The sequence below is a fragment of the Odontesthes bonariensis genome, chromosome 3 (genome assembly GCF_027942865.1).
Source record: "Odontesthes bonariensis isolate fOdoBon6 chromosome 3, fOdoBon6.hap1, whole genome shotgun sequence".
Lineage (NCBI taxonomy): Eukaryota > Metazoa > Chordata > Actinopteri > Atheriniformes > Atherinopsidae > Odontesthes > Odontesthes bonariensis.
Genome location: NC_134508.1, coordinates 22377704 through 22401841, shown reverse-complemented (window position 1 = coordinate 22401841; position 24138 = coordinate 22377704). Strand labels below are relative to the sequence as shown.

Genomic DNA, 24138 nt, shown 5'->3' with positions numbered 1-24138 from the left:
ACTGAAATGACTGCACATCAGAAAAGAAAAGATTCTGTGCTTGACCGTTTGAGTTTATAGATTAATTAGCAGAACTGTGAAAATGAGATAACAGCAGCACTGCAAATATTGTTTTTTTTTACTTTTCATTTATAAGAAAACCAATACAATTCGAGCCTGTTACATTTCTGCCCCCTTTCAGACATGCACTGTTTTCTGTTAGAATGACGGCAAGTGAAGGTGTTGATGTCATGTCCGATAGGACACCCTGGTGCTTCTCTGCATCAATCTGCAAAACAACATCATACTGCTATTAGTAGCATTTACATATCACTTTCAATACAACACAGGTCTTGAAAGTCTGCTGCAGTCACATTAACGCATCAGCACACACAGTTCTGTGGGTCTTAATTTGGCGCATGATCAGCTTTCAGAGAAAGCTGTCAGATCGTTGTCAAAACCTTCCTGCACATTATTTGTATTTAGTAGTGTCTGAACCAAATTAAATACTAAAGTTTACTGTTTACTGAAGTACTAAAATATTAGTTTGTTTTTTCTCTGCAACAAACTGTGTTTGGAAATTTGACAGTGAAGACTCTGTACCATGATGAATCTTGCCCAGTGGCAGCAGGGATAGCCACCAGCCCTCCCACGTCCCTGAATAGGCTACAGCAGGTATAGAAAATGAATGAGTGAATTCATTAATACATGCTTTTTTTTACAGTAACATAGTGAGGTGTAGGGGGGAAAAGGCAGGTAGAGAAACAAACATATTTTCACTGGCTGGAAATGAAAAAAAGTAAATTATTCTTTCCAAACCAGTTGTCATTTGAATGATCTGATATGTAGGCGAGGCAAGGCATCTTTATTTATATAGCGCATTTCATACCACAGGCAACTCAATGTGCTTTACATAAAGACAAGGCATTTAAAAGAACAGCATAAAGCAGCATAAAAACAAGCAATTTAAAGAGAAAAAAAATTGAATAAAAATTAAAACACACAGTTAAAAGCAATCAAAGAAGAGGGAAAAAGAAAAATATAAACTCAACCATAAGCACACCGAAAGAGAAATGTTTTTAACCTGGATTTAGAAGTGCTTACAGTTGGGGCTGATTTCAGTTCTGCTGGTAGTTTGTTCCAGTTGTGAGCAGCATAACAGCTAAAAGCTGCTTCACCGTGTCCAGTTTGAACTCTGGGCTCCACTATCTGACCTGAGTCAGCAGATCTCAGAGCTCTACTGGGTTTATACTCTGCTAGCATGTCATTCATGTATTCTGGACCTAAACCATTCTGTGATTTGCAGACGAGTAGCAGAACTTTAAAGTTTTAAATTTAGTCATAAAACCCCCCAAAAAGTGAATTAACAGAAGCCTTTTCCTGTGGATGTATTGAGCTACATCCTCGTTAGTTTCATGTTGGCAGCTCGAGACGTTGGCTCTTCTCTTCAACATGCAAGCGAAAACTACTTTGTAACAGAAGTATTCCTAACTTCAGTCAATGTTGACTCAAACTTTGTGAATCTGAATATTGTTGTTTCAGGAAATTATTGTCAGTACTCAGCCCCTGGACAACACACAATTCTTGCGGCTGTGAAATCATTGTTAGCATCTTTACTGATGTGTCACAGTGTCAGAAGTGTCTGAGCGTTCTTCGGGCTCCAGACGACCTGTAATGTGATGAGAAGACTGGATCACAGATACAGCTGGAGGTCATGTATCTGCTGCTTTACTGATGAACTTATCTCGGTATTCACCTTCATAATCCTGAGTGGTTCGTGCTTCATCTGAAGCTCTTTGCGTGCCATTTCAGTGACCTCCTCCTTACTAAAGCGAAGATATATGTTTGTACAAAGTGTTGTTGTGAAAGTGGATCTTACTGACTGCCCACACTCTGAGCTGTGTGGGTTCTGTTTGGGTCTTTTTTTGGGCGTGTCTGGAGGGAGCGACCCATTTTGTTTTCACGAACAGAGTTATGATCTTTTGTTAAATTAGCAGAGAAACACTGATTCAGCTTTAAGACACCTCAGGAAACCATCCCGACAGGAACAGTTTGCGCTCATGGGTGGTGAACAGTTATATAACAGTCAGATGTGCTTTTTATGTATTTGCAACATTTTTATTAAACCATGCTTACGTTTTATTTTTGCCTCTGATAAATGAGAGCAATTATATGCACAAACAGCTCAATTTTTACGTACGGTAAAAACCGTCTATGAATAGTTCCTGCAGTGGGAGGCTTAAATGTCAGAATGCTGTTCATTCAAATCATCTGTAATTATCAGGTTTAGCTGCCATTATTGATTTTATAAAGTTTTGTTTTGTTTGAGTCGCCCAGTATGAAGATCCTCAGGGATCAATTTATGATGATCCGACAGGGCAAAAGCATGCCATTTTGCACATATATATTATTTTTTGGTGTCAAAGTGGCGTTTAGTCATTGTTGAAATGTATTTTTCATCCTTTCACTTTGCTGATTAATAGAAATGCTCATCTAAATGTACATACTGCATAACATTAGTATATATAGAGTATAATATTTAAATGAATGAACTGAAACCAGAAAATTAAAGAGCTAAGTGTTTCCTCTCATCTAAATAGAAGCAGGATCTCTGAGGTGTCTGTGCAATTTGCTGCTTAATGATTCATGCTGGCTGCAAACAGAGAGTGTGCTTACTGGGATGGACCTATAGAGGAGTGTAAATAGAGCAGACGAGGCGTGTTTGAATTATTGATTGATTCATTCTGTTGAATTGTGACCATGAGCCCGTCCTCGTGTTGGTGTACCGCTCACCTGGTGGGGGCACTCCTCAGGGAACAGCAGTGAGACATTTACCTGAGATCAGTGAGGAAATCAATAAACTTGTCTTGTAAATATGTTTTTCCACAGTGAATCATATCCCAAAGGTGCTGTGACTATATGGAGTGCTGCTCTGTTTACTGGCGCTGTGTTTACCTGCCTCGACTGCTTAAAGAAACAAAAGTGCTGTAATGCCTCCAGCAAGTTGTTGAATTAATAACAAGGCACACAGTACTGTGACAGAAATGCTTTATTTTACAGCCAAGCGGCCAGCTGTAATTGTTTGTTATCAGGGAGCATCGGTAAGAGCATTATTATTGCAGCTTTTACTTCTCTATATTTATTTTAAATGTCATATGTAGTTTTTATTTTTCACCAGGATTTGCTACGCGGTTAAATGTTATTCTGTGGCTGTTTTTACCCTGAGAGCTGCGTGAGGTGCAGCAAACAATGCTGACAGTGTGATGCAAAGAAAAACTCAGTTCACAGCTAAAATACTGTAATTTGTGCATATGAATCATTCAGCAACCACCACAACAAAAAAGTTTTCAATCAGTCTCCAGTTTTAGTTACATTTTGTAAACACTAACATTTAGTTAGTGTTTTTGCCTGCAGTCAGTTTGACGTGACTGATCCGAATATAATCAATCTTTTTGAGATTAGAGGCAGCAGGTTTTTTTTAATCTTATTTTTTTCTTCTTTCCTCCCTCAATTTATCACGTCTTTCTTTTATGTTGGACCCTTTGAAAGAGCCTAGTTAGAATCAGGAAACCACCTGACTACACTATCGACTAGAGCTGTAATGGTTAAATTTACCTATATTAACATGATGGAAAAATGACTATGACAATTTAAGGCTTCGTACTTACATGATTCTGTACTCTTAGTAACGTCAGTGGGAGAACCTTTACTTTTTTCAACTACTTTTACCTTCTAATACTCGTGTGCTGGATTTTAAATTGAGGACATAAATTGTAATAGAGTATTTTACCATATTTATACATTATATTGATATAATACAGACATTAAAAGGTGTTTTTGAAAGCAAACATGGGTTTGCATTCTCACCACCTTCATGAGTAAAACCCTCTGATATATTAGGCTCGCTGGCATATTGTTGAGCAGGGAAACTCCCAACCTAAGATCTACAGATCAAACCAAAGGATTATGGTTGAGTGCAAACCTGCTAAACAGAATACCGCAACTGTGCAACTATTTCACTAAACTGAAAGAACACGAATAATCTGTCAACATTAAAAATCCTCACGTCGTGGATGCCTCACTAAGACAAACAGATACAATCTTTTTACTTTGACTGAATAGACGTTCGCCCAACAACAGCAATAACACAAAGACGCTTTCTCTCAGCGGACTGTGAATGGAGTGATTAATAGTCAGAGAGTAAATAAGAGGCCTGTGTATTAGTGCTGTTGGATGAAGATGTGGGCTGTGTGTGTGTGAGTGTGTTACAGTAGTGCTGCGGAAGTCTTCCACGCTGCTGACTGAGTGGCTTTGACATAAATTCCCCCTCACGCATGAGGGAGCGAGCAGTTTCGCCTCAGCAACTGCTGCAGCCTCCCATCCTGACGATCCAGACGACCGGCACATGTGAGAGGGGCTGCAGGAGTGAAGGCTCATTCACGGGGTCACAATATACTGTCTGTCGATCTCCTGCACTTCTCATTGATCTCTGTTCGATTTTGGCTTTGCTCGCCTCATGTGACCCTCCGTCCCACAGGTTCAGATCCAGCGATGCAGCTCATGATGGTAGCATTGGTGATGAGACAAAATCAGTTCACCAGTTAACTCTTGTAAAGACCCAACCCAGTGGTAGTCAGCAAAGAAAACTACAGACCAATGGCAGTTATTTACAGTGTTGTTACTTTATCTACTCATTTTTGTGTCTGATGAATTACAATATTATAAAATGAGCCACTAAATTGCTGAACTTGAGCGTTCAACACCACAGTGTCTGTATGGTCTCCCAAATAAAAGTAATCAAAAACGTTTTATATAGAAAATGTCCATGTGCCAAATACTCATTTATAAACTAAAGAAAATATCAATTTGATGATAGACATATGACAATAACGTGATTTGATCTCAGTTGATAAAATCCAAATATCACCAAGTGGATGTTGAGTTCTTACTGTTCCTTAACTCCTAATTTGAGTGATATTCCATTTCCAAACAGAGACAAAAAAAAGAAAATCAGCAAAGAGAGGTGAGCAAGTCTGATGGCAATATTTTTTTCCAAGTTCTTTTTTAAAAAGACATTCATGATAACATTGTGATCATGAACGCTTTTGGCCACGATAATTGGGGTAAAAATCTTGTGTGCAGTGGCCGATATAAAAGCAAAACACCAGCACGCTTCTTTTTCTGGCAATGTAGCAATGAAGTCATGAAGTGTTGGTAAGGTGTGAAAAAGCCCAGAGAAATCATCATGAGCCGCCTCAGTCTGCAGAAACTGCAATCATTTCGGAGTCTGAATGCACAGACACTTCCAGCTCACTGCTTTTAAGCCGTCATGTTGTTCCGCTGAATACGAATTGAGCACAAACTGCAGCCTTATTCCCAAAGGGGGGAGAAGTCATGCTGGGTGTGACACGGAGCAGAGAAATGGCCTCAAACTGCAGACAAGAGGAAATTCTGTTCACAATTTAAAACCAGAGATCCTCTGATACACTTTGTCAACAAGTTCTTGATTTATTTACCACACAGTTCTGAACGCTTGAAACGGTTTCACTGCCCCTGATATAAGAGACAGCGATACGCTTCTATAGTGGCACATATGGCTCGACTGCAGTGCCAAAAGGGAAAAAAAATTGCAGCGTGGAGTCCCAGATGGTTTGACTGAGGTGATGCGGCTTGTCACGAACAATATTAATCTTCATTTCGCTCCTCTTCTCTCCATCTCCAGGAGAACGGTGCGAGCTGTCGTCCCGCTCGGGCCGCTGTGCTCCTGGAGTCTGCAAAAACGGAGGCTCCTGTGTGAACCTGCTGGTCGGCGGGTTCAAGTGCGAGTGTCCGCCGGGCGGCTACGAAAAGCCCTACTGTGAGATGACCACGCGCAACTTCCCCCCAAACTCCTTCCTCACCTTCAAGGGTCTCCGCCAGCGCTTTCACTTCACCCTCTCACTCACGTAAGCAGCTCCACCTCCCTGTAACATGGATCCCCCGTCCTGCTCCTTCACCCTTCACTGGGATTCACACTTCCTCCACCCCCACACCATACCTCAATATGCTCTCACCTTTGCTGTTGTGTGCTCACATTTATGTAACCATGATAGCTTTTAATACATGTAGCAATAATGGGATCGCTGAACAAGGGCCATCTTCTGTAGAGCCACTTTAGAATCAGAGTAAAGCGCCTGTGCTATGAACACACGGCTACTGGAGTACATGTTAGATGTGTTCATTTTATACAGAGGTGCAGCCTGTGAAGTCGATGTTAGGGAAGAGGATGTGTTGAGGATGTGTTTTTGGATAGGAGGCTTGCGTACCATGTGGATGTTGATCTCAAAGAGTCACATCTTATTATTGTCACTGTGTCAGGAGTCACTTTGGAGTTTGAGTCAGTGCTTGGCCTATTTCAGCACAGTCATCCTCACCAAGTTGAAGAGAAGCCATCTTATGCGTTTACAATATTACTGCTGTCATTTTTAGAGAATTTACTCCTTTTTCTTTTTTTTTTAACTTATTTTTTATTAATCTTTCTTTCAACAATTACAGTGTCAGGGCACAACGTACATACATAGTTAAACAATCATCCTTATATCAATGTCCTTATTGTCCAGTGGCAATGGTGGTGTCCTCTTCTCGTCCTCTGTAGTCAGTCCATTTTTCACATTTATCCTCAAATTGTGCCTCTTGTAGTCTCAGTTTGTGTGTGATTTTCTCCATTACAAAAATCTCTTCCACAGTGCACATCCACTGCTCCTCGGTCGGTGGATCTACTTTATACCACATTCTCGTAATTGTTTTTTTACTGGCTGATAACAGCACTTTAACAAGATACTCATCCTCTCTTTGTATTATGTCTTGTGTTAAATTACCCAAGAAGAGTATTTTACACGTTTTTGGTATCTCATATCCTATTATTTTTTGTAAATCCCTCCATAGTTTGTCCCAGTATCCTTTTAACTTTTGGCAAGACCAGAATATGTGTGTATGGTCAGCATCCATGTGACCACATGCTTTCCAGCATGGTTGTTGAATAGACACCAATCCTTTCCTAATCTTTGGAGTTATAAAAAATCTGACCATATTCTTCCAGTTGAATTCTCTCCAGATCCTGGAGCTAGTGGACGTGCACTGCGTTTTACAAATATTAAACCACTCTTCCTCAGTTATTTGTTCTTTCAATTAATTTACTCCTTTTTCAAGTTATTTAGTGTAGTGACTGTGCTTTTGCTATAAACTATAAAGTTTATAGAAATGACTTCTTGCCATCTCTATAAACCTGGAGCCAAGAAGTCCTTGTTAGTGGTATTTCAAGGTATAAATGGACACGTATTCAGGTCAAACATATTTAAAAGCCCCATAATTTGATTCCAACAACATATTTGCATCGGCACAGATTTTCATCTCCAAAAGGTCGCCATAGCCAGCACTTGTTTAGCTTAGCTTAGCCTACAATAACTGTAACAGCCTGTAAACACATCAGTTTTTAGATGTATTACATACAAAAGTTATGAATGTTAATTGGTTGGTAATATTTTAACAGGCAGATTCCTTTAGATCAAGCAAACAAAACAAAACAAATATAAAAGCAATGTAGGGACAAGGAGTCAAAAAACAGAAACCCAAATCACAGAGCTTAGTAAGGCAGGAAAAATGATTCACTGCACATCAAACAATGATCTCGACAATGATCTGTACTAAACAAAGGGATAAATGCTGTGAAATAAGTACAGGAAGCAAACGTTAACATATTGCTCAAGGAAGAAACTATTACAAAATAAAATAGGAAATAAAGTTAAAACACAGAATGTAAAAATGCAAAGGTCAAACTAAAACACAGAATAGAGGAACATAACCCATAAACCATGACAAGCTTGACTGCACATTTCCTTTCTGCTTCCTGTTTTTATGCTAAGTTAACTAGCTCTAAGCTCTGGCCTCATGTTTGCCACATGACCCGTGAGACAACCACAACAAACTAAAGTCAAACTACTGCAATAACTTTCAGAAAGGTTGGAGACCTTCTGAGCCTTCAGAGGAAGTGCCAAGGCTTTCTCTGAGGGCTGGAGGTGATGTCTCCTTCCATCATTAGCATTGTGTAAAAATAGCAAAGATTTCAGCCCAGCTTCTTCTCTTTTTTTTACTCAAAGAAAAAAACCTGCAATGCCTTTGGGAATTCCTTTGTGTTATAGAGCAGACGGTTTTATTCAGCTTTTCTTTGTGTTAAGATTCATGGTTTTTATTTCACCCTAAGGGAGCATTTAACCTAAACATAGCTCTACTTTTCCTCAGCAAAAGTTACTGTGGCACCATTAAATGCATGAATTTAAACTTCCATGCCGCAAGTCTGTCTGAAGCTCGTCTGACATTTTTAAGTCATCTCGAGACGACAGTTCCACCAAGCTTCGGAGTTATGATTCAGGTTGAGGTGGGAATTTAAAAAACTGAAGCTTAAAATGTGTGTGTGTGGTCATTAAGAGGTGGACTGTGAAGGAGGAGCCGTGGATACTGAACACAGGCAAAGACAGCAGGAACTCCCATCTGTCTGATGAAATTAAATCAGTCATAAAAGCTATATGTTCTGTTTGATATCTGTCACAACACGCAACGACAAGTATCACCACTCAGATGGTATCACAGGGAATTTGCCCTAACATTTTGCCTCACTTATTGTGATTCTTGTCACCTTAGACATGTCCATCAGTGGCTGCTGGTGTTAATTATATCCCCTTTTCAAGCTTTACGGACTCAGCCCTTCTTCAAGCAAGGCTCAGATGACAGTCTTTTTTGATGAAGAACTGCTCAGACCAGTTTCGAAAGCAGACTAGATTTCACCGGCAGCACAGAGAAGCTGTGAAGTAGCCGCAGTGTAGAAGCTGCCGATACTGACAGCTAGAGGCAGGTGATGTCAGCCAGTGGCTCAGTTACCTGAGCTGCACAGATCCAGTTTCTTGAAGCGACAGCATCTGTTATGACAAAATGGCTCGGGATGTGATCTTGTTCACTCAGAGTGGCAAGTTATGTTTGAGATTTCATCAAAAGTACAGTGGGTTTTAGGACCAGCGCTATCAAGAAAACAGATATTTAAACAGATATTTCTTACACTGAGGCCTCTATTGAGCTGTTTTGTTTTATTTTTATTATTTTGATTTTTTATATTTGATTTGGTTTCAAATGTTCTCTGAGAGAACCCATGTGGAAGTCATTGTTCAGCTTGTTTAACGTTCACCTTAAAATGTACAAAAATTCCCTTTTAACTTATAAATGTACTTCATTGTGCTTCATTGATGGTTATCTGTCTATAAGGTTGTGTTGTCTCTAGTTCTCAAATTAATGTTTTAATTGGATTATTGACCACTTTTTCAACCACATCTTTCATCCATATTACCGAGGTTGCCTGGGCAGCCAGATCTTGAAAGTCTGTTGATGGTTTCAAATGTCTCCTGTCTTAATTTGATGGAGGCTAGAGCCCTTTTGGTCCCTTTAAATACTGCAGAAGTTTTCTTTCACTCTGCCTCACATCTGTGCTTTAAACAATCCCATCTCGCAGGTCTGCAAACATTTCTCTCAACCTCTTTGTGAGTGTTTCATATTTCAGGCTTTTATTCATAATGAATGCAGTCCACTTCTGCAGGACTAACATTTGCTATGTCATTGTGGAGTGTTGTGTTTACTCTGATGAGGGAAAAATGAATTTAATCTATTTTGATACGGGTGAAACAACTGTGGAAATCTCAAACAGTAAAAAATATTACTGAATGCGGTGATTATTCAAATGATTAAAATATAATTAAATTATATTGTAGCTGATTTCAACTTCAACTAAAAGAGGAATATGCTTCTGTTCTCAGATTCTAAAATATGAGGACTGTTTTCTTTTTTATATCACTGTAAACTTAATATATTTGAGTTTCAATTGATACCAGCAATTAAACATTGCACGCGACTTGGAAGCTTTTATCCCCATGGTTCCTGACATTTCATAGAGCAAACACTACAATAATTTAGCTGAGAACATAATGAGCATATTGATGGATAATAATTTAGAAATTGTCAGCTGCAGTCTTAACATGGTCGTAACGGTAACAGATGGCAGAGCTACACTGACAGTTGAGAGGCCTCTAAAGTCATTCATCTTGTTGCTGATCCTTTAGAAAAAAAATCAGCAGGATCTTTATCTTCATCTTCTCCTCCTTATCTGGTGGTTTTCATGGAAATTCATCCCATGGTTGTTGAGATATTTCAGTTTGATCCCAAACAGTTCATTGATCTTTAAAGACAAAAAAATATGACGATAGCACAAAATGATGATAGTGAGTGTTATATGAGTTGAACACCTACGGAAAGCCATTTTTTTTCACTTGACATACAGTAAATCTGTGTTATTTCTCACTTACGAAGGATCTTTCTCTTTCCACTCCACCGCACACATCATGAGCATTACAGCATGTTAGCATAGCGTGACATGGTTCCCCACATAAGGGCAGACTGGTTGTTATTTTTACTGATGGGTGCCTAACGTGACACACAGTGATGCCAGTAAAGTCACTATTTAGTTCTGGCTGATTACCCTCATAGTTCAGAGGGCTTGGGGGCACAATGTGGAGCATCCTTTTAAATTGATACGTCAAAGGCCGGAGGGCAGACATAGAAAATTCTCCTTGGCGTTCTGTGCTTTTTGCTGCATGTGTGGACGCAGCCCGACTGCCCTGCCTGTTCTCTCTCCTCCGTTATTATCTGCTGGAGCATCGGCATCCTCTTTTCTCAGAGGTCATGATTATAGTTTTTCTCAATAAGCAGGTCAGTGTTGCCATGCCCTCTGGCTGCTCTTCCTCCCAAGAATACTGCACTAACAGCATCGTGCAAAATGTCCCCTCAAACCCTCATGACTGGAAAAGAAGAGAGGTGAGGCTGCTCACATTGTCTAACATCAAGTATAGATATGGATGTGGATGTTTGAATGGCATCTTTCTTTGAAAAAAAAGCTCACAGGGAGGCAGCAGCTCCATTAGAGCAAAGAAAAAGAGTCGCAGTAATTACGGAGCCAGTCACAAAGTGACCTTTGTGAGAGAGAAATTGATGAGCTTTTCTGAGGAAGCTGCATTGAAGTGGAGTGACTGATCAGAAAGAAAAAAAGCCAGAAATTCACACATGCTTCTCAGTTGGCAGAGGCGCATAGGACAGACATTGTTGGTCCCCTCTGGGGTGCATAAATGTAGTGGTTGGTATGGACTCTTTTTTTTTTTTATAAAACCCATTTCCACATTAACAGATACACAACCACAGACCCACTCTGACCTGTAAAGGATGATATTTTTACGCTGCATGTTCACAGCTCACCTTGGTCACATGTAGAAAAAGCTGCTGCTGTTACGTTTTAAACTGTGTTCAGATGTACTGAAATACGTATTGATATGCGAGGATCATCCAGCACAAAAGCTCCAGGGGCTCTGATTCTACCATCAAGACTGAAAGACAAATCTGACACTGAGACGCTGTGGTTAGAGCACCGGCAGATGTCTGCACCGTCTTCCATGAGGAGATAATATTTTGAAGCTGTTTTTGTCATTACTCTGAACTGCATTACTCTTTGCTTCCTCCCTACTTGCAGTACTGCCCCCCCTCCCCCCCTTCCTGCTGCTTCGACTTTGCCCTAGTTTTCATCTCTGTATTGTAGTGTAACATTTAATGTGGCTCTACATCTATCCACGGCACACATATTCCTTGATTGTCTGTGCTGAAAATTCCCTTTTTAACCCCTGACTCGTGCTCCCAATAAACCTCCTTATGTGCTTGGTTAATGTTCATAAACCTCAGCTCTTTTAAACCTTCAGCTCATCCTTTTGACGTTAACTTATCTCTGTGAGATAGGTGCACTCTAGTAAGGTGAAATGGAGAAAATAGTGCAGATGTTGGTAAATAGGTCAAATCAGACCACTGCCCTTTTTCCTTTCTCCCGCATGGCTGCCAGCATAATATGCTTTTTTTTACACTATGCATCAGTTGTTGTCTTATTTTGTTATGCTTAAAGGCAAGAGCTAATCTTTTTTTATAGCTGTCAACTAATTGCAAGCGACAGTTCAGAATAAAGAAACGTGTCACCCAAAACTGAGTTGAAACTACCCATGTAATACTACTGTAGTTGATACAGTTAGTTCATTCTTAGTTGTGATTCGGCTGGGATTTGTTGACATTCGCTTATATTTATAGCTCACAAATATACCTTATACATAATTATATTGTATTAACATATTGTACAGAGGGAGCACATTAAATATTGAAATTGGGATTTTATTTTTTTTTTTCAATATTTCCTTCATTTGAATTCGATGCCAGTATTCACTGCTGTGTTGCATCCCCTCTTCCTTTAACAAAAGGAGCGAAGGGGACCACCTGATGGAGTTTTGAAAGTCAAAGGTTTTCCCATCCTTGCTTGATGTAAGATTTAAGTCGCTGAACACTTCAGGACCTCCTTTGATCTATTTTCTGTGTGTAGCAGAGCTGGACAGCAGACAGGCCAGTTTAGCACCGAGACTCTTTTACTTTAAAGCTGTTGTTGTAAGAGTTACAGAATATTAGTGAACTGTTTCCAATTATTCTGTTTAGTCGTAAGATGTTCTTTCATGTTGTTATTTTTAACACAGCTTTCCCTGTCCAAAAGTTCTTGAAACATAACGTTTGCTGGCATAGAATTAACGTATCTTTAAAATAAGAACTATATTTAATAAATTCAACCTTTGATACAATGTTTTTTGGGGTTTTTTCTACCATTTTTACATTGACTTTAAACGGTTTGCAAATGATTTTATTTTACTTTCAGTTCAATTATGCATTGGTCCCAACTCTATCAACTTCGTGGGACATTTGTTGGACAGGATCAGGCAGTGAAATTTTTTTTTTTACCCGAAGTTGTCTTTTTTCAGATTCGCAACCAAAGAGTCTGATGGTTTGTTGTTCTACAACGGCCGTTTCAACGAGAAACACGACTTCATCGCCATGGAAATCATCAATGAACAAATACAGCTCACTTTCTCTGCAGGTAGAACACTGCATTATAAATATGGGTTTCCAATTTTCTCATTTTATTTTCTTTTACTGTTATTTTGTCTTGTTTAAAGTTCCCTACCTCGTTATTCTTGAGTGCTGCACAGTCATTCATCTCTTCATTTGTTTCTCAGGAGAAACCAAGACAACAGTTTCCCCGTTTGTCCTGGGAGGTGTCAGTGATGGCCAGTGGCACATGGTGGAGGTTCACTACTACAACAAGGTGAGTGGGGACTAACAATGTTTGTTTTTGGAGATGTTTTTCTGATAATTTACTTTTTCAAATCAAATCGGTGTCTTTCTAATATTCTTAGAGTAATTATGGGCTTGTTTCATTTAAAAGTGACAATATCAGAAGGTACTCTGAAGCTGACAAATGAACTAATTATTGATCATTTGCACTGAAAAAAAACATTAAATGAGCTGCGGTTGTAGCTGGAAGCTTTACATAGTATTTACCATGAAAGTTGTATGACTCATAAGCCTGTTCCAGTCTTTCTGCTAAGAGAGAGCAAATATTTAAAGTTATCTCTTTTCTCATTCAGGTAGTGGGCCAACAGTGGATTTATCATTATAAATATATTTGCCAGCAAACTGTAATGTAAAGCTTTTAAAACGTCCAAATAGATCAGACTGATTGATGGTAGATGTGTAGCATATTTCTATTTGATTTTCCTTTTCTAAAAGACACAAGTGCTTAGGTTTAAATTGGGTTCCGTGTGTTTCCTTTAAAGAAATTTGCCTCTCTTGTACAAATCATTTACTCAATGAACATTCATTTATTCTATTTATATTCTATAACAGCTGGGGCCTATCGCGGCTACCATCAGGCAATATTAAATTAACAAAAGGTGGAAAGTAAAAGCTTTTACTTGAGTGTTTCTCTGCTAAATCACCATGCAGATGTAATAAAGAACTGGAACAGACGGATTCTGTCAGTTATTTTATTTTATTGTTATTTTACCGTGACATTTAGATCAGTTGAGGAGACATAAAAAGGGTACCTTTTGTGTTAATTATATATGAGGATATGTGTGAAGCTGCACTCATTGTCAGCTGCGGCTGCATCATACCAGACTATAGTCACTGAAGTTTTCATCCTCTGCAGACGACAGACCGTAGCTGTCATTTTATGCAGGGATAACTGGCAGCTGCCACTCTTTCACTGTGGTCTTCAGAATATTCATAAAGGGGCGATTGTAGTGGGTGTAAACCAGTGTGCAGACAAGAAACTGTGAGCTGTGTAAGTTAGTTGTTCTGTTTCCTTAGTGCTGCTGCTTTATCAGACGAAAGAATTGTTGCTGACAGGCTGATGATCTGGAAGAGAGCCAACGTGCCAAATAGACTCCGGCTGAGGAAGAGACTCAGACAAGACAGAAAAGATGGGGGGGGGGTCAGAGTGGGAAGACATTGTTTTTCCACGCACGCTCTGATTGGGCGAAAAATGTTTAACTGGTACATATCTCTGTAAGCATATCCCAACAGCTCAATCAGTTCAGGAATGTATGGAGCCCTTGTTGTGCTCTCTTGCTACTTTCCCACCCAGGACCAACTCACACACAGGATGTCACATTTTTGTCTATTGAGAAAGTCACTTTGCATCATAAAGATGTTGCCAGGCAACCCCCCTACCGTGCACATTTTCTATTCAGTGTGTATGATGACATGACCATGTCAGATTTTAGCCGGCAGAAGTGAAGAAGGGGAGAATCTTGTCGAGCGTTGGATGAAAACTTGTTGACTCTTTGCCTGCAGACATTAAAGACTCATTAATCACTTTGGTACAAAATACCCAAATCTAATGGTTCACCGGTTCCTCTGTGGTTTCTTTAACCTGCCAGTTTTAAGACAAGTGTGCCACGTCTGACTGCCAGGGTGATAAAAATAGTTTGAGATATCTATGAGAACAGGTACTGTTCTAATTTCAAATGCACCTCTCCATGAAACTGGCCTTCACCTGTTTGGTGACATACTTTAGATAGTTATATGATTCAAGGTACTCCAGCAACAGGAAATAATGATATATCCAGGTTGGTTCTTTAAAACCATTTTGCAGCTTTTGTTATTATAAACAACTGGAGATTATTATATTGTGCAGTTAAATCCCTTTTAATGTGTATTAATTGTTGTGAAGGTCTGTTTTACTAGACATCCCAGCAGTGTCTGGGGTTTCCTCCAGCTCTAGCTGAACTAATCCTCTGCCTTCCTCTCACTTCCTGTGAGTCGCTGAGGTAGAAACAGAGCTCCTCCTTCTGAAGGTATCCCACGGTGGCCCACTTTGACCCGTCCCTGTCCGCAGGGGGTGGGGCAGGTTGAGTCAGGGAGGGGGCATTCCAGGCTGAAATGTGGCTTTCAGGATAGTGGGGGACTGTGGAGAATGGCAATGACCGCTGCCTTTGTATTTGGCTCTGCTTCCTTTGAGACCACGGGCAGTGAATGATGCGGCCCCGGGGAAGGTGCCCCTCTCCTTCTCTGTCCTCCAGCGAAGACAGAAAAGCTGAGCAGGAGAGCTGCGAAAAGGAGCGTAAAGAAAAGCATGGAGAAGTATTGACTCGGGCTTGAACGGGGACGCTGCGCTTCAGGACCGACCTCTCCAGTTGCTATGGTTTTTCAAGTCAATCTTAAGATCCCATATTTGTGCTGCTTACTGCCATGCTCCTCCTGCGCCTGCACTCCTGTCACCCTTGTGGCAGGGAATTCATATTCCCATAATCCCCTGTAGCGGCAGGCGAGAGCAGTGTTTAATGTGCTGCAGAGCAAATATGTGCTTTCCAATCAGCTCTGACAGGACGGTGTTTTGTTCAGCTGAGAGACGTCCTGACAGACAGTCATTATTGGCGAGTCAATAGCCGTGACTGATGACAGCAGAGGTCAGTGAAAGGAGCGTCCAAGCTGGAGCGCTGCCTGGTTCAGAGCTGTCAGTGCAGAAGGAAAACCGTGGAAAAGAGCATGTCGGATGATTTCACCTTTGGCAGTTCACACAACATGTTTGCTTGTTTCATCATCAACGAATTTGTAACAAATTGGCCTCCAAGAGTATAAACTGCAAAGCAAAAACCTCCCTCAGCCTCAGATTCTGTTTTTCAACATTTCAGCCCTGAGTGATGAGGAGTTTCACAGCGTATTGTGGCTTCCTCTGGGAAAGGTGCTCGATAACAGGCCCTGTGCTGTTCTACACTATCAATTAAGCTTCTCTGAAAACATTAACCATATTCCCAAGAAATGCACACAATAGCTCGATCTTCATATTTCACCATATACCTTTTTAAAGGGAGTCAGTCGGTCTACAAAAAGCTGGCTGCAGATTGGCCGGCAGAGTACTGAGGATGCTCCTGATGAATCTTAGTGAGCCTAGTGTTTGCCTTCATGACAAGACCTAAAGCTTTGAGCATCCTCACTGACAGTTCTCACCATTTATCCTCTCAGGTTGAGAAGTACTGCTCCATCTGTTATTCCATGTGTGGTCAGCATTTCAATTCAGATCCAGGTCCCGCTGCATTTTATGTTGTATTAGATTTTTTTATGCATCGTTTTCTGTTTGTGTTGTTTACGAATATGCTCTGTTTAACACTTTATAATTATACCCATATGTAGAAGAGGTCCTGAAAGTGTTTACTTGGATTAAAGCACACAAAGAAGAATGAAAGATTATAAAATCTTTCAAAAAATCATTAGAATTTTTGGCAATTGCATTTTTTTTTTAATTATTATTATAAAGTAGAGAATTCCTTGTTGCCATTGTATTGTGCAATCACGATACAATCAGCATTTATACTGGTAGATGATAGATGAATTTAAGTTTTATTTGTCTGCAGCTGCACAACAAAACATTTTGCCATTTGGTTTTTATATAAATCAGCACTCAAACTTTATCTTTAATTACCATATATGTTGCATACTCTATTTCCTTTTATAAAAAAACTGTATTTATTGCTCCACGTAAGATTGCCTCACTTTTTCCTCTCAGTGAACGTCCTTCTTTCTTATCACCGAAGAAGTGTTGATCATTTCATGTCCTGCATTGCCAGTTGCTCATCGGTTCCTAGGAAATCTGAATTTGGTCCGGTCTTCTTCAACAGCTGCAATGTTACCTGTAAACTCTCAGGGGGGAGCAATCTATTGTCAGTGTTTCCTGGGAAGAGTGTAATCTTTGTCATTTTCTGTAGTTCTAATCAGCTAAAATAAAACTTAGGTTAAGCAGAGGATCAGAGACATCGGAAATGTGACGGTTAGAAGGTTAGAAAACTGAAAAAGCTGCAGCTTGATGCTTGTGTAATCTTTCATATTTGGGTTTTAAAATCCAGTTAGCTTTGTTTTTGTATAAATGGATCATCCAGAGCTTTATAAGGAAGATTTACTCACTCAGATTTGATGTGCTATGATGACAGTTGAACAACTTGGCTTGTTTTAGGACATTTTATCAAATGCAATTCACTCACTGCTGACAGCTAAGTTAGTTTTAACTCAAAATCAAAATCTGGCCTTAAAGAACGCCTACTTGGCCCTTTTTTTGCAAGCCCACACAATTTCATGATGTGATAATGAAATGTCTGTGGCATGCTTTTGTCAAAATACCTAGATGGAGAACAATGGCTACCTTTTCAATTCTGAATTCACAGCTCTTTTCATAGCTGCCGGTTTTAGTGTGTGGAGGTGAGCCATTCCACCCTGTCTTCCATGGGGTGGGCCTCTTTTGAGAAAGGTCTTAAAGCTTTCTGCAAACATGCAAATTTGGAGACAAATTACGCTCAATAACCTTTGAATCTCGTTTTTCACCGTATGAAAGAGCATACAGGACCTGGCCAAGGACATTTCTTACCGTCTGAACCTGTCTATCAGAATTACAAATGCTCCCAAGCACAGAAAAGGTGTCCCTGTTTGGGGCATTTTTGCTGGGACACCCCCAACCAACTGAATACCTCCTCCCTCATCCTCCTCTTTCACGTGTGTGGCAGTAAAAAACACGAATAGCAGTGCAGCCTGCCATATGTCAAGAAGAGGACCCACACCTTTGTGAATTAACTGTTTTTGGGGTGGATGGGGAAAGTCAATCAATATTCATGAGAGGTCGTCAGCCAGTCAGAGGCAGATTATGGCACATTCTGCTTTTGAAAACCTTAAAAAGAGAAGAAATTCATGCACCAACTGGTAAGGGCTTGTTCTACGTTAAAGATAATAACGACAGTTCCTTTTTTTCAGGGAATGGTACCCAAATGAAAACACAGTTATAAATATCATATTAAATTTCTTTCAGTAAATTTGATGTAGAATTTTATGAACCTAATGGATGGTTTCTGTAATATTTCGTATCTTTATCTGCAAAGTAGCCAGGAGTTAAATAAATCTAAGGATTTCACTCGGAACAGTTGTGGAGTAGTAGTAAATACTGAAGTACCTATGACGTGTATGTTTTGTTTTTTGTTTTTTTTCTTGTGCTGCTTTTCCCCTCTGAAGGGTCATAGTGTCATTTGCAGTCCTTCCCCTCCACTGCAGCTCAGTGAGAAACCGACACGTGGGTCCCACCTAGTGTTGTGAAGCTTTTCAGGTGAGGTGTTGTAAGATGACGGATTATTCAGCCGTAGGGTTTAAGCTTCTATTATTGGCCCCATCCCATTCATATCGCTAACACTGGGCACATTGCGATCACAAGACTGCAGGAATTCAAACAACTGCAGCGTCTCAGTTACAGATTGCATTACTGGAGGCTCACAGAGAATTAATCTAATCTGCTCAATGTGAAAATCATGTGAGATTGCGGCGGTGCCTTGAGCTAAAATTATATCAGTCATTACTGGATTTCCTGATAGTGTGTTTGGTCTTAATAAACCTGCTTTGATATAGCTGCTAAATATGTTGCATCGGCCAACAATATCTAAAGTCTATCTCCTGCTGAGTGTCTTTTAAGTGAAGGGATCAGACAGCAAAGACAAAGGGAGTCATAACAGCAGAGCAGTCAGGAAATTATAATTCCTCAGACTGGGGCAGATGGTTTGAAAGGAATCTACTTTAATTGAACCTTATAGAGAGATAAATATCGAGACAGTAAAGTTCTAATTTCAGTTCTTATTATGTCTTCACATGAGACGAGTTAATTCTGTCTAAATCCTGTCTGACCAGCTGACCGCTCTGTGGCCCCTCGCAGGCCCAACGATGGTAGAGTCAGTCCACTGTGTGTGAGGGCGCTCAGCTCGCGACATCAGCTTGAACCCACACTTAAGGTTAATATGAGCCCTGCGTGACCTCGGAGAAGCTGGCCTGTGTGTAAAAAGGTCACGACCTTTTATTGACAGGATCATCATTCTCTCCCCCACAGGCCCCTCCTCCTTTTGTGACTCCCCACTATTGATTTCTCAGACAATGAAGATGATGCTTTGTCGTCAGGGGGGATAACCTGCAGAAAGCAACCCCCTCTATTGTGTTGGTGTGTGTGTGTGTGTGTGTGTGTGTGTGTGTGTGGGTGGGTGTAGTTTAAACTGAGTGTGATGCAACATATCATTTGTTTGGCTGTTGTTTTTCACTTTGAAAGTTTGAGTTTTGAATTTGGGTCATAAATCGGTGTGCAGTTAAGTTCCACAGTTCTATTGTATAAGGAAGAGAGAATGAGATTTTTTTTTATGACAACCCATCTCTGAGACCTTTTTGAAAGTGAAAAAGGGAAAAAATACCTCACAATATTAAAAATAGCTTCATGGCTATGCTTTTTTCGCTGCCTCTCAGTGTTTTCTGATCTTTATGCTGACAGATCCCAAGAATTCTCAAGTGCTTTTCATATTAAAGCGTTTCTCCCATCAACCATTGTCAAGAAAAATGTTTCGACTGTTGTGCTGAACTGCACATAAAGTGCTTTAAGCATTCGAAAGTTCTCCAAGACGTATGTCCTGTGTAAACACTGGAAAGATGCTCTGTGTTCATGAGTTGTTTCTTCCGTAGCCAATTCTGAACCAGGCCGGCTTGCCGCAGGGCCCCTCAGACCAGAAGGTCGTCGTGGTGACGGTGGATAACTGCGACACCTCCGTGGCGCTGAGGTTCGGTCACATGATCCAAAACTACACCTGCTCTGCTCAAGGCAGCCAGTCGGGATCCAAAAAGTAAGTTAAGATCAGCAAAAGTTTAAAAAATGGAAGATCAATTGTGCTAAACAAATTCAATAAACAATTTTTTTGAACTGCTTTATGTGTTCTGCCTTTACTTTAATATTGACTTCAGTGATTATCTGTGTTCACTTGCCTCATTATGAAAGGAATTTCCTAATCTGTAGGGAGTTAGAGATGAGAAACTGAATTTTTCCCTGTGTTGTGATATTTATCCTGTTTATCTGTTCTCTATGTCCTGGGGGGGAAATAGCACAGCAAAAGTATCAATAATGAATTTTTCATGCAATTTCCCAGGCATTAGCGTGAATAATGTGTTTTGGTTAAGACAGAGTAGGAGTCTGGGTGCATAAATAGTTTTTTCTGTTCTCTCAGATCTCTGGACCTGACCGGCCCCCTGCTCCTCGGAGGAGTCCCTAAGCTCCCCGAAGATTTTCCTGTTCGCAACCAGCAGTTTGTGGGATGCATGAAGAATCTGCGTATTGACAACCAGCACATAGACATGGCCAGCTTCATCGCTAACAACGGCACTCTGCCAGGTATGCAGTGTTCTGCAGCTCGGTTATGTTTGTATTATTTTCAACTTTATCTCTTTCCAGTGAGACAGTGATTACTGTTAGATCAGCCAAGTGAAGAAAATCAAGCAGAGGAAATAACACTGACTGTAATGAGCCCAGCTGGAAGGTAGAGTCAGTGGGAAATTATGGCTGTTCCTGCGATGAATAGTTGATTACCTTCTCATTGTTTTCTTCTGTGATGAAATAATGAGGTGGGATAGATCAAACAGATTATTCTTTTACTTTCCTGCCCTCCCAGGATGTTCTGCCAAGAGACATTTCTGCAACAATAACCCGTGTTTGAACGGAGGCACCTGCGTGAACCTGTGGGGCTCCTTCAGCTGCGACTGCCCGCTCGGATTCGGAGGACAGAACTGCGAGAGAGGTGAGTCAACTGCGAAGACCAATTTGACCCAAGACTTTGGCTCCCTGTTTGTGACCAGAGACTTAATTTGTCAGTGAATGAGAAGCTGGGATCTACCAGACTGAAGTAAACGGTCAAGTGCGTGCGGAGCAGTGACTGCTATGTGTCAAATCTGTGATACAAGCTCATTGTGTGAATGAAATTTTCTCTGGTTTATATCGTGTTGAACCAGTTTCAGACTAATTGCTTTTCAGCTTATGATGTGTTTGTGTCGGGTTCTTCTCCTGTGTCTGTTTTGCTTTTGTTCCACCTCATCTGCTGCAGCTGCTGTTTGAGCTAATTTATGGTTTGAAGGCATGTGAGAAATGAGACGTGACTGTAGTATTCAGTGTAAAGTAAAGAAGCAAAAAGACTTATTAGTGAATGTTTTTCAACATTCATGTTCATGTGTCTGACATTCAGAATACAGGGGCGCGAGTAAAAGAAGACGGGCGTCCAGTTACTGAGGTGATCCTCCGGTGCAAAACATGACAGGAACATTTTTTAAATCCAGCAGATTTTCTGAATTTATAATATAAAACATAACAAGACAACGGAAAAAACACAGCAGAAAAGATTCTTTTTAAACATTTGTTTAGAAATGTTTTCATCTTCTTTTTTTTTTCTTATTTCTGAAAATGCAGGTGCTTGTTTGATCTTGTTGCTTTTTGCAGCTCAGGTCCATCAGTAGTGTTTGTGTATTTACTCTCAGGCCAGAAGGGGGAGACAAACAGCTGTAGAGTAAGTTTAAAGCAAAAGGCAAAAAAGGGGTTACAGCTTAATATATGAGACGATTTTCTGCTTTTCTTTGCCTTGTGTGATCATAACTCAGAATTTCACGTCATATTAATTGTTTATCAGATGACACAAATGTTTAATATCAGACATTTTTAATCTGATAGGCTGCTGCAATTATTTTTGCTTATTAACTGTCTGACATTTATCAAGATAAGAGGTAATGAAATAAAAATAATCCCTCGCTGTTACTGTAGCTCCATTGCGGTGCCCGTCTAATGTATGTGACTAATCAAATGTAAACGGAAGATGTGTGTTTATTATTATTATGTGTGCAACTAATTAAGCTGTGTTAATGGTGTGACAGCTTTTCTTTTGAATCTTTTTCTGTAAACTGGAAACACTAACTGCAGTTCCTGCTTTTGCATCTCTCTCCAGCCAACAGCCGCCGTGCGTCAGGTTTATTTGTCATTACTAATCGATCAGTTCGATCTCCACACAGAGACAGCTTAATGTGAGGAAAACTGCAGTGCATCACGCAAGTGTGTCTTTTGTGTTTCTTTCTTGACTTGCATAAGAGCCTGAAAGCTTCTCTTTCAGAACATAAAATTTGCCTTTCAGACAAATATCACAACTTTCTTCTGATTTGCGGTGGAAATTGGGCAGAAATTATATCAGAGATGCAAAGAAAGTGCAAGAAAAGCTGTGACAAATTACCCCTTCTTTTATATATATATATTCTGTGTCTATCTAAATCCCCTGCTAAATTACCAGCACTTACATTTTTCTTTTTCAAATGAGGGACTCTTTCTGTGTCTCCTCTCTTTCTTCAAAAAATGAGACTTCAACTTTGACAACTTGGACAAGATATGAGAACACGCTGGACTTGCTGGTTGGCAGAAATGGCTCACTATCTCATGTCATCCAAAAGAAACTCTCTTTCCTCATTTTTCTTTTTCACCTCTTTCTCCAGCTTTTCCCTCTTTTCACAGAGTATTTGATGTGCTTTTTATCATCCTTTCTCTCTGTCTGTCCTTTTTCTGTAGTCATGGCTAGCCCGCTGCGTTTCCAGGGTAACAGCCTGTTGGAGTGGAACGACCTGGAGGCGGTGGCGGCCTCAGTCCTCTGGCACATAGAGCTCATGTTCCGCACTCGTCAATCCAGCGCCACGTTGGTTCACATCTCCTCTGGCCTTCAGCACAACCTCACACTGCAGGTAAGTGTGTCATATAGTTAAACACACAGAAAAAAAAGATACAAACACTTTCTGGCTTCACTTTGGTCTGCAAGGGGCCAAGTTGCATCACAAAGGATGTTTGGAGAAAAGATTCACCACGATAAAAGGCTCATGCAACATTTTTAGCTCTGTTCTTGGCTACTTTTGAGCTCGTCTAGACTGACACCTCTTTGTTGTTGATCTTTTAACTCTTCAACAGTATATCCTCCTTCACACCTAGGGTTTGCAGCAGTACTAAGTTTGAACTTGTGAACCAGGATGTGCAAAAAAGAAAAAAACAACCTGTCAGCCCTCAGTTTCTGTAAACCATATGATGCAGAGCTGTCTTTTTATCCTCCTCTGCCCCTCTCCCTCCTGCTGTCACTTCCTTCTCTTATTTCCTTTGCAGCTACGTGGTGGGAGTGTGTTGATGGGGCTCCACAGGGGGGAGGACTCCACTCTCTCCCGTGTGGAGGAGGTGCTGGCGAACGATGGAGACTGGCATCATTTGCAGCTGGATATTAGCAGTCTGGGAGGAGCAGCGAGCCACCACAAGGCAGTGTTGTCTTTAGATCACGGGCTCTACCTAGTGAGTTGCTCAATACTTGTGATTGTAAAACACTTGAAATAAAATTCTTGGAGTTTTCATACATAAAAATACACTCATGTTCCATTTCAGGCCAGTATGGAGGTAGATGGGAAGCTGCGGGACTCCAAGCTTAAGACAGTAAGCGTCGGTGGTTTGGCAAGGCCTGATGGGAAGATACAGCATGGCTTCCGTGGCTGTATACAGGTTTGTCCTCTCCATAAACCCAGTGCGTGCCAGCATGCCAGATCATACGTCATTAGAGACGAATAGGATATTTGTTAGTTAAATGCATATGTGCCATTGTTTCCTTGCAGGGTCTGCGTGTCGGTGGGGCTCTTACTTTGTCTCAGGCGAGGAAGGTGAATGTGGAGCTGGGCTGCAGCGTGCCTGACCCCTGCAGCTCCAACCCTTGTCCTGCCAACAGCTACTGCAGTGACGACTGGGACAGCTACTCCTGCACCTGCCTCAGCGGTCAGTCTGCACAACATGTTCCCAAACTGATTACATTTTCCACGCCTGGAAGGCTGCAAAATCTCTTT

General features: G+C 40.6%; 1 protein-coding gene across 2 annotated transcripts in view; it reads left to right on the top strand.

Annotated features, from left to right (window-relative positions):
• The window catches only part of celsr2 (cadherin, EGF LAG seven-pass G-type receptor 2), a 69567-nt gene that overhangs the window by 32202 nt on the left and 13227 nt on the right, over positions 1-24138 (top strand). For both annotated transcript variants that reach the window (XM_075461024.1, XM_075461023.1), the window contains exons 3-12: positions 5702-5924; positions 12888-13003; positions 13143-13231; positions 19939-20096; positions 20475-20638; positions 20916-21041; positions 22841-23010; positions 23420-23599; positions 23690-23803; positions 23914-24070. In XM_075461024.1, the coding sequence (XP_075317139.1) occupies positions 5702-5924; positions 12888-13003; positions 13143-13231; positions 19939-20096; positions 20475-20638; positions 20916-21041; positions 22841-23010; positions 23420-23599; positions 23690-23803; positions 23914-24070 (1497 nt within the window). The remainder of the gene's footprint in view (positions 1-5701; positions 5925-12887; positions 13004-13142; positions 13232-19938; positions 20097-20474; positions 20639-20915; positions 21042-22840; positions 23011-23419; positions 23600-23689; positions 23804-23913; positions 24071-24138) is intronic.